This window comes from Petromyzon marinus, chromosome 4 (assembly GCF_048934315.1).
Source record: "Petromyzon marinus isolate PM22_M1 ecotype Great Lakes invasive population chromosome 4, UKy_Petmar_22M1.pri1.0, whole genome shotgun sequence".
NCBI classification, from domain to species: Eukaryota; Metazoa; Chordata; class Hyperoartia; order Petromyzontiformes; family Petromyzontidae; genus Petromyzon; species Petromyzon marinus.
The window spans coordinates 4,499,879-4,512,024 of NC_133670.1; the positions used below are offsets into that span (position 1 = coordinate 4,499,879).

Consider the following 12,146-nt stretch of genomic DNA (forward strand, 5'->3'; position numbering starts at 1 on the left):
TTAAATAAACGTGTTGTCTCCTATAGAAGCCTGAGTCTCCATTTGAGCCCACTACAACTGGTGTTGGAAGTGGCCAAACGTTAGTTAATTAACTATAGATTATGGAGACTAGGCGAACAATACGTACCAGGTCTCCAGATGAAGAGGACGACGACCCACCGGCCCCGGGGATGTCGGCGCAATCCCCCAGCCCCAACTGGGGGCCTGGGGTGTCCACCTCCGGTTCCAAACCGCCCTCCAAATTGCCTTACCTACGAGTCCTACTTGGTACAGGCCGGACCCGCTATTGCCGCCTGTTGGGCCCTGACTGCAGCTACATATTTTCCAGTAGTGGTGGCGGCGTATTACGCCTGACAATTACCCACCACATTAAGAAGCACGATGGTAGCTTGCAGTTGTGTGTCGACTTTAGGAAGCTTCATAAGATATCGGTGGCTGACGCGTATCCTCTCCCTCGGATGGACGATTCCCTGGACGCTCTGGCGGGAGCACAGAACTTCTCCACCCTTGATCTCCTGTCCGGATTTTGGCATTTGCCACTAAATGAGGCCTCTAAACCCAAACGGCTTTTCGAACACCTCAAGGCCTGTTTGAATTAAATCAGCTTCCCATGGGACTCCACGCAGCACCGGCTACGTTCCAATGACTGATGGAGCTGGTGCTGGCTGGACTTCAATGGGACTCATGCTTACAATACCTCGACGATGTCATCGTCTTCAGCCGTACGTTCAAAGAACATCTTGATTGGTTACGCGCTGTCTTTCTTAAAATGCGAGCGGCCCATCTCAAATTCAAGCCGCAGAAGTGTTACCCCCTTCAGAAATCCGTGCGGTATCTCGGTCATATTGTCAGTAAATCGGGCATTGCGATAGATCCCGACAAAACCACGTGTGTTCGGACGTGGCCGACCCCCACGTTGATGATGCAGGTGCAGAGTTTTATTGGTTTTGCGTCTTATTATCGCCGGTTTGTCACTGGGTTCGCTACCTTCGCAAAACCTCTCCACGCCTTGACGGTTATGGGTCAGAGGTTTCATTGGGGGGAGGAGGAAGCCGCATTTGTTGCGCTTCGCAATTCCCCTCCGCTACTCTGACTTTGCCATGCCGTGCGTCCTTGATACTGACGCAACCAACACCAGCATTGGCGCGGTTCTGTCCCAGGTTGTCAACGGGGTGGAGTGTGTTGTTGCATACGGCAGCAGAGTGCTGTCGCCAGCCGAACAGCGTTACTGTGTCACGCGCCGGGAACTATTCAGGTCTCCCACATTAACGAGTTGATTGCTCTGGACATCCCTGGTTCGGTTCCCGTCACCCCTCGTGGGAATAAATATTTGTTGGTTGGCGTCGAATATTTATCGCGCTGGCCGATGGCCTGGCAGCTATGGATGGGAGCCATCCGGTAGTGCCACCTAGGCACATGCCATGGTACAATGGTGAGCACACAGGACTTGTAATCAATACAGAGGTACTATGTACAGGGGCGGCAAGCAGCTAAAAAATGGTGCACGTTTATTATAAATACGACATTCTCAAATGGTTTCGAAATTAAGTGTCTTATCAGCAGAATCGTGCAGAGTTTCTGCCGAACATACACAGCATTAGTTCCTAACACACTTTGGCAGAGTTGGTGTCACTGCCCGGGAAAGGAACATTAATGGTGATTTTGTGGAAAGTCAGGTGAAATGGGTGGTTGGTCAGACTGACCAGCACCCTGTGCTGTGTGGATCGCTCGTGGTTCTGGCCACCAATCGCCAAGCAAATTGGTTGCAGAGACTTCCACGTGTAGAGTGACTTCAGTTGTGTGCAACCGAGTTGCGCAACTGCTTGCACCGGCTGTGGCCGTGTGCGGAAAGCTAACTCGGGTCAAACCTGGGTTTCGAAGCGCAGTGTAGCGTTAACCATGACACTACCGCTCCACACAATCACACACACGCGAAGATCGACACCAAATACGTGCTCTGTTGCACCGCACAGCAACTCACACGCACACTGCAGTGTCCAATAACAACACAAATGTATTAATCATGACAACCACCTGCTCTGCCACTCAAAGCAATGTCCATCACATGGCCATCAACGCGACACATATAGTTCATCACGGTCACCCGACCAGCAGGAGTCACGTGTGTGAGCAGTCCGTGAATGTCGCCGGGCTATGGTGATGCAGTGGTGTGGGTTGGACAAGGGGCGGATGATGATGTCTGTCGTGGAAATCTGTGGAGCGGCACGGAACAAAAGTGGGACGGGTGGCCCAGTGTGGAGCAGGAGCCGCTCGGCTGGGACGAAGGTGGGGAGGAATCCACTGATCCGGTGGAGGCGTGGGGAGGAGGGCGGGACGCCGCGTGAAGCGCGACTCGTGGGAGTGGTGCCAGGCAGAAGGGGCACCTGGGACTCCGTACGCGGGACCCCGGCCGTTGCACCTGGGCTGGGGGGGGATCCGCTGCCCTGCAGGTGGAGCGAGGCCGGGGGGAAGGTGCTCTCGGTCCGGGTGGATGGGACGAATCAATGCGGATGGAGTTGAGGATTCGAGAGGAGGTTTGCGGAGGCGGGGAGGAAGGCGGCTGTTGCGGGACTTGCGGTAACGCTGCCGTGAAGAATAGGGAGCAAAAGACTCGTGTGTCGGGCCCGGTCTGGTATCACGGTGGCGTGGAGGAACCCAGGGCTCTGGTGGAGGTGGAGGCAGGTGGAAAGCAGGGAGCTCCCAATCCTGGGGGTTAGCTTGATTACTCATGGGTGGAGGTGATGGTGCGAGTGGCGGTGGTGGCGATAGTGGCAGTGGAAGCGATGGCAGAAGTGGAGGTTGAGGCAATGGCAGGAGTGAAGGTGGAGTCGATGTCAGCAGTGGGGGTAGAGTTGATATCAGTGGTGGAGACAATGGCCTGAGTAGAGATGGAGGCGATGGCAGCAGTGGAGTTGAGAATTCGAGAGGAGGTTTGCGGAGGCGGGGAGGAAGGCGGCTGTTGCGGGACTTGCGGTAACGCTGCCGTGAAGAACAGGGAGCAAAAGACTCGTGTGCCGGGCCCGGTCTGGTATCACGGTGGGGTGGAGGAGCCCAGGGCTCTGGTGGAGGTGGAGGCAGGTGGAAAGCAGGGAGCTCCCAATCCTGGGGGTTAGCTTGATTACTCATGGGTGGAGGTGATGGTGCGAGTAGCGGTGGTGGCGATAGTGGCAGTGGAGGCGATGGCAGAAGTGAAGGTTGAGGCAATGGCAGGAGTGAAGGTGGAGTCGATGTCAGCAGTGGGGGTAGAGTTGATATCAGTGGTGGAGGCAATGGCCTGAGTAGAGATGGAGGCGATGGCAGCAGTGGAGCCGATGGCCCGATTGGAGGTGTAGGCGATGGCAGCAGTGGGGGCGATGTCCTGAGTAGAGATGGAGGCGATGGCCTGAGTAGAGGTAGAGGCGATGGCCTGAGTAGAGGTGGAGGCGATGGCCTGAGTTGAGGTGGAGACGATGGCCTGAGTAGAGGTGGAGGCGATGGCCCGAGTAGAGGTGGAGGCGATGGCCCGGGTGGAGGTGGAGGCGATTGCCTGAGTGGAGATGGAGGCGATGGCCTGAGTAGAGGTGGAGGCGATGGCCTGAGTAGAGGTAGAGGCGATGGCCTGAGTTGAGGTGGAGACGATGGCATGAGTAGAGGTGGAGGCGATGGCCTGAGTAGAGGTGGAGGCGATGGCCTGAGTGGAGGTGGAGGCGATGGCCTGAGTAGAGGTGGAGGCGATGGCCCGAGTGGAGGTGGAGAAGATGGCCCGAGTGGAGGTGGAGGCGATGGCCTGAGTGGAGGTGGAGGCGATGGAAGCAGTGGAGGTGGAGTTGATATCAGTGGGGGAGGCGATGGCCTGAGTAGAGATGGAGACGATGTCCTGAGTGGAGGTGGAGGCGATGGCCTGAGTAGAGGTGGAGGCGATGGCCTGAGTTGAGGTGGAGACGATGGCATGAGTAGAGGTGGAGGCGATGGCCTGAGTAGAGATGGAGGCGATGGCCTGAGTAGAGGTGGAGGCGATGGCCTGAGTAGAGGTGGAGGCGATGGCCTGAGTAAAGGTAGAGGCAATGGCCTGAGTAGAGGTGGAGGCGATGGCCTGAGTAGAGGTGGAGGCGATGGCCCGAGTGGAGGTAGAGGCGATTGCCTGAGTGGAGGTGGAGGCGATGGCCTGAGTAGAGGTGGAGGCGATGGCCTGAGTGGAGGTGGAGGCGATGGCCTGAGTAGAGGTGGAGGCGATGGCCCGAGTGGAGGTGGAGAAGATGGCCCGAGTGGAGGTGGAGGCGATGGCCTGAGTGGAGGTGGAGGCGATGGAAGCAGTGGAGGTGGAGTTGATATCAGTGGGGGAGGCGATGGCCTGAGTAGAGATGGAGACGATGGCCTGAGTGGAGGTGGAGGCGATGGCCTGAGTAGAGGTGGAGGCGATGGCCTGAGTAGAGGTGGAGGCGATGGCCCGAGTGGAGGTGGAGGCGATGGCCCGAGTGGAGGTGGAGGCGATGGCCCGAGTGGAGGTGGAGGCGATGGAAGCATTGGAGGTGGAGTTGATATCAGTGGGGGAGGCGATGGCCTGAGTAGAGATGGAGGCGATGGCCTGAGTGGAGGTGGAGGCGATGGCAGCGGGGGAGGCGATGGCAGCGGTGGAGGCGATGGCCCGAGTAGAGATGGAGGCAATGGCCCGAGTGGAGGTGGAGGCGATGGCCCCAGTGGGAGCGATGGCCTGAGTGGAGCTGGATTCTTCAGGTGAGGAGCACAGCTCTGCTTGGTGCCGGGGCTGTTTCCCCTCCCCTGCGCCCGCCGCTTTCGTCTCCGCGCCGCGGCCATACGAGCCCAGGGACTCGGTGCTCGGCCGAGACCTCCACCTTTCTTTCTCTGCAGCGCCCGGGAAATCTTCCTCCTTCCGGTCCTCATCCTCATTCTTATCGCTCTCTGCAAAAGTTACGAAAAACATCAACGGCGTCATTAGCTGAATCTCCCTGCTCCGTGTCTGTGAGTGCGTTGTGACCCTGGGGACAGACTTGCGAGTTTGTTTTTTACGTTTTTGAGCCAGGAGGCCAGGATTGGGAAAAACTTGGGCCACTTTTCATCCAGGCAACTGGAGAGCAGCACAGACTAAGTCTTACTTACCAAACATTTAAACTAACAACAGCATACTCTTTGGTTTCTTTCGGTAAAATCACGTAGATAGAAAAATAACTAATAAAGTGAAACCTTGGATTGCGAGCATAATTCCTTCTGGAAACGTGCTCTTAATCCAAAGCACTCGTATATCAAAGCGAATTTCCCCCATAAGAAATAATGGAAACTCAGATGATTCGTTCCACAAACCAAAAATACCGTATTCATATAAAAAAGATTAATACAAAATACCTTTTTATATTTTTATTATTTAATATAAAGTAATCAAATTTATTAATTACATTTAATCGTGGCTGGTGTGAGGGAGACGAGATAGAGGATGGTTATTGTGTAGGACGACTTTCACTTGCAGTACAGTTACTAAAGAACAGTCACTACACATGGACACAAAATAAAAAAATGCTTTACGCACACACACGTATTCACAACACTACAGTACTGTAGTAAACAGTATACACGTAGTCACAACACTATAGTACTGTAGTAAACAGTATACACGTGGTCACAACACTATAGTACTATAGTAAACAAGATAGGTTCGCACGGATGTTGACTATACGAGTGAGGCACACCGACTGAGACCGAGCATGGGAGACGATTACCCACAATCCCGCAGTATACACGTGGTTACAACACGATAGTACTATAGTAAACAGTATACACGTGGTCACAACACTATAGTACTGTAGTAAACAGTACACACGTGGTCACAACACTATAGTACTGTAGTAAACAGTATACACGTGGTCACAACACTATAGTACTATAGCAAATACAGTATACACGTGGTCACAACACTACAGTACTATAGTAAACAGTATACACGTGGTCACAACACTATAGTACTGTAGTAAACAGTACACACTTGGTCACAACACTATAGTACTGTAGTAAAGAGTATACACGTGGTCACAACACTATAGTACTGTAGTAAACAGTATACACGTGGTCACACTATAGTACTATAGTAAACAGTACACACGTGGTCACAACACTATAGTACTGTAGTAAACAGTATACACGTGGTCACAACACTATAGTACTATAGTAAACAGTATAGACGTGGTCACAACACTATAGTACTATAGTAAACAGTATACACGTGGTCACAACACTATAGTACTGTAGTAAACAGTATATACGTGGTCCCAACACTATAGTACTATAGTAAACAGTATACACGTGGTCCCAACACTATAGTACTATAGTAAACAGTATACACGTGGTCACAACACTACAGTACTATAGTAAACAGTATACACTTGGTCACAACACTATAGTACTGTAGTAAACAGTATACACGTGGTCACAACACTATAGTACCATAGTAAACAGTATACACATGGTCACAACACTATAGTACTGTAGTAAACAGTATACACGTGGTCCCAACACTATAGTACTATAGTAAACAGTATACACGTGGTCACAACACTATAGTACTATAGTAAACAGTATACACGTGGTCACAACACTATAGTACTATAGTAAACAGTATACATGTGGTCACAACACTATAGTACTGTAGTAAACAGTATACACGTGGTCCCAACACTATAGTACTATAGTAAACAGTATACACGTGGTCACAAGACTATAGTACTGTAGTATACAGTATATACGTGGTCACAACACTACAGTACTATAGTAAACAGTATGCACGTGGTCACAACACTATAGTACTGTAGTAAACAGTATAGACGTGGTCACAACACTATAGTACTATAGTAAACAGTATACACATGGTCACAACACTATAGTACTATAGGAAACAGTATACACGTGGTCACAACACTATAGTACTGTAGTAAACAGTATACACGTGGTCCCAACACTATAGTACTATAGTAAACAGTATACACGTGGTCACAACACTATAGTACTGTAGTATACAGTATACACGTGGTCACAACACTACAGTACTATAGTAAACAGTATGCACGTGGTCACAACACTATAGTACTGTAGTAAACAGTATAGACGTGGTCACAACACTATAGTACTATAGTAAACAGTATACACATGGTCACAACACTATAGTACTATAGTAAACAGTATACACGTGGTCACAACACTATAGTACTGTAGTAAACAGTATACACGTGGTCCCAACACTATAGTACTATAGTAAACAGTATACACGTGGTCACAACACTATAGTACTGTAGTATACAGTATACACGTGGTCACAACACTACAGTACTATAGTAAACAGTATGCACGTGGTCACAACACTATAGTACTGTAGTAAACAGTATAGACGTGGTCACAACACTATAGTACTATAATAAACAGTATACACATGGTCACAACACTATAGTACTATAGTAAACAGTATACACGTGGTCACAACACTATAGTACTGTAGTAAACAGTATACACGTGGTCACAACACTATAGTACTATAGTAAACAGTATACACATGGTCACAACACTATAGTACTATAGGAAACAGTATACACGTGGTCACAACACTATAGTACTGTAGTAAACAGTATACACGTGGTCCCAACACTATAGTAATGTAGTAAACATTACACACGTGGTCACAACACTATAGTACTGTAGTAAACAGTGTACACGTGGTCACAACACTATAGTACTATAGTAAACAGTATACACGTGGTCACAACACTATAGTACTGTAGTAAACAGTATACACGTGGTCACAACACTATAGTACTGTAGTAAACCGTATACACGTGGTCACAACACTATAGTACTGTAGTAAACAGTATACACGTGGTCACACTATAGTACTATAGTAAACAGTATACACGTGGTCACAACACTATAGTACTGTAGTAAACAGTATACACGTGGTCACAACACTATAGTACTGTAGTAAACATTACACACGTGATCACAACACTATAGGACTGTAGTAAACATTACACACGTGGTCACAACACTATAGTACTGTAGCAAACAGTGTACACGTGGTCACAACACTATAGTACTATAGTAAACAGTACACACGTGGTCACACCACTATAGAACTGTAGTAAACAGTATACACGTGGTCACAACATTATAGTACTATAGTAAACAGTATACACGTGGTCACAACACTATAGTACTATAGTAAACAGTATAGACGTGGTCACAAAACTATAGTACTATAGGAAACAGTATACACGTGGTCCCAACACTATAGTACTATAGTAAACAGTATACACGTGGTCACAGCACTATAGTACTGTAGTATACAGTATACACGTGGTCACAACACTACAGTACTATAGTAAACAGTATGCACGTGGTCACAACACTATAGTACTGTAGTAAACAGTATAGACGTGGTCACAACACTATAGTACTATAGTAAACAGTATACACATGGTCACAACACTATAGTACTATAGTAAACAGTATACACGTGGTCACAACACTATAGTACTGTAGTAAACAGTATACACGTGGTCACAACACTATAGTACTATAGTAAACAGTATACACATGGTCACAACAATATAGTACTATAGGAAACAGTATACACGTGGTCACAACACTATAGTACTGTAGTAAACAGTATACACGTGGTCCCAACACTATAGTAATGTAGTAAACATTACACACGTGGTCACAACACTATAGTACTGTAGTAAACAGTGTACACGTGGTCACAACACTATAGTACTATAGTAAACAGTAAACACGTGGTCACAACACTATAGTACTATAGTAAACAGTATACACGTGGTCACAACACTATAGTACTGTAGTAAACAATATACACGTGGTCACAACACTATAGTACTATAGTAAACAGTAAACACGTGGTCACAACACTATAGTACTATAGTAAACAGTATACACGTGGTCACAACACTATAGTACTGTAGTAAACAGTATACACGTGGTCACAACACTATAGTACTGTAGTAAACCGTATACACGTGGTCACAACACTATAGTACTGTAGTAAACAGTATACACGTGGTCACACTATAGTACTATAGTAAACAGTATACACGTGGTCACAACACTATAGTACTGTAGTAAACAGTATACATGTGGTCACAACACTATAGTACTGTAGTAAACATTACACACGTGATCACAACACTATAGGACTGTAGTAAACAGTACACACGTGGTCACACCACTATAGAACTGTAGTAAACAGTATACACGTGGTCACAACATTATAGTACTATAGTAAACAGTATACACGTGGTCACAACACTATATTACTATAGTAAACAGTATAGACGTGGTCACAAAACTATAGTACTATAGCAAACAGTATACACGTGGTCACAACACTATAGTACTGTAGTAAACAGTATGCACGTGGTCCCAACACTATAGTACTATAGTAAACAGTATACACGTGGTCACAACACTATAGTACTGTAGTAAACAGTATACACGTGGTCCCAACACTATAGTACTATAGTAAACAGTATACACGTGGTCACAACTCTACAGTACTATAGTAAACAGTATACACTTGGTCACAACACTATAGTACTGTAGTAAACAGTATACACGTGGTCACAACACTATAGTACCATAGTAAACAGTATACACATGGTCACAACACTATAGTACTATAGGAAACAGTATACACGTGGTCACAACACTATAGTACTGTAGTAAACAGTATACACGTGGTCCCAACACTATAGTACTATAGTAAACAGTATACACGTGGTCACAACACTATAGTACTATAGTATACAGTATACACGTGGTCACAACACTACAGTACTATAGTAAACAGTATGCACGTGGTCACAACACTATAGTACTGTAGTAAACAGTATACACGTGGTCACAACACTATAGTACTATAGTAAACAGTATACACATGGTCACAACACTATAGTACTATAGTAAACAGTATACACGTGGTCACAACACTATAGTACTGTAGTAAACAGTATACACGTGGTCACAACACTATAGTACTATAGTAAACAGTATACACATGGTCACAACAATATAGTACTATAGGAAACAGTATACACGTGGTCACAACACTATAGTACTGTAGTAAACAGTATACACGTGGTCCCAACACTATAGTAATGTAGTAAACATTACACACGTGGTCACAACACTATAGTACTGTAGTAAACAGTGTACACGTGGTCACAACACTATAGTACTATAGTAAACAGTAAACACGTGGTCACAACACTATAGTACTATAGTAAACAGTAAACACGTGGTCACAACACTATAGTACTGTAGTAAACAATATACACGTGGTCACAACACTATAGTACTATAGTAAACAGTAAACACGTGGCCACAACACTATAGTACTGTAGCAAACAGTGTACACGTGGTCACAACACTATAGTACTATAGTAAACAGTACACACGTGGTCACACCACTATAGAACTGTAGTAAACAGTATACACGTGGTCACAACATTATAGTACTATAGTAAACAGTATACACGTGGTCACAACACTATAGTACTATAGTAAACAGTATAGACGTGGTCACAAAACTATAGTACTATAGGAAACAGTATACACGTGGTCCCAACACTATAGTACTATAGTAAACAGTATACACGTGGTCACAACACTATAGTACTGTAGTATTCAGTATACACGTGGTCACAACACTACAGTACTATAGTAAACAGTATGCACGTGGTCACAACACTATAGTACTGTAGTAAACAGTATAGACGTGGTCACAACACTATAGTACTATAGTAAACAGTATACACATGGTCACAACACTATAGTACTATAGTAAACAGTATACACGTGGTCACAACACTATAGTACTGTAGTAAACAGTATACACGTGGTCACAACACTATAGTACTATAGTAAACAGTATACACATGGTCACAACAATATAGTACTATAGGAAACAGTATACACGTGGTCACAACACTATAGTACTGTAGTAAACAGTATACACGTGGTCCCAACACTATAGTAATGTAGTAAACATTACACACGTGGTGACAACACTATAGTACTGTAGTAAACCGTATACACGTGGTCACAACACTATAGTACTGTAGTAAACAGTATACACGTGGTCACACTATAGTACTATAGTAAACAGTATACACGTGGTCACAACACTATAGTACTGTAGTAAACAGTATACACGTGGTCACAACACTATAGTACTGTAGTAAACATTACACACGTGATCACAACACTATAGGACTGTAGTAAACAGTACACACGTGGTCACACCACTATAGAACTGTAGTAAACAGTATACACGTGGTCACAACATTATAGTACTATAGTAAACAGTATACACGTGGTCACAACACTATAGTACTATAGTAAACAGTATAGACGTGGTCACAAAACTATAGCACTATAGCAAACAGTATACACGTGGTCACAACACTATAGTACTGTAGTAAACAGTATGCACGTGGTCCCAACACTATAGTACTATAGTAAACAGTATACACGTGGTCACAACACTATAGTACTGTAGTAAACAGTATACACGTGGTCCCAACACTATAGTACTATAGTAAACAGTATACACGTGGTCACAACTCTACAGTACTATAGTAAACAGTATACACTTGGTCACAACACTATAGTACTGTAGTAAACAGTATACACGTGGTCACAACACTATAGTACCATAGTAAACAGTATACACATGGTCACAACACTATAGTACTATAGGAAACAGTATACACGTGGTCACAACACTATAGTACTGTAGTAAACAGTATACACGTGGTCCCAACACTATAGTACTATAGTAAACAGTATACACGTGGTCACAACACTATAGTACTGTAGTATACAGTATACACGTGGTCACAACACTACAGTACTATAGTAAACAGTATGCACGTGGTCACAACACTATAGTACTGTAGTAAACAGTATAGACGTGGTCACAACACTATAGTACTATAGTAAACAGTATACACATGGTCACAACACTATAGTACTATAGTAAACAGTATACACGTGGTCACAACACTATAGTACTGTAGTAAACAGTATACACGTGGTCCCAACACTATAGTACTATAGTAAACAGTATACACGTGGTCACAACACTATAGTACTGT

General features: G+C 45.4%; 1 protein-coding gene across 1 annotated transcript in view; it reads right to left on the bottom strand.

Annotated features, from left to right (window-relative positions):
* Nucleotides 1-1,996: 1,996 nt before the first annotated feature.
* LOC142906426 (uncharacterized) overlaps nucleotides 1,997-12,146 on the bottom strand; it is a 74,694-nt gene continuing 64,544 nt past the window's right edge. The window contains exon 3 of the mRNA XM_076054127.1: nucleotides 1,997-4,899. Coding sequence (XP_075910242.1) covers nucleotides 3,119-4,899 — 1,781 coding nt within the window. The 3' untranslated portion in view covers nucleotides 1,997-3,118. The remainder of the gene's footprint in view (nucleotides 4,900-12,146) is intronic.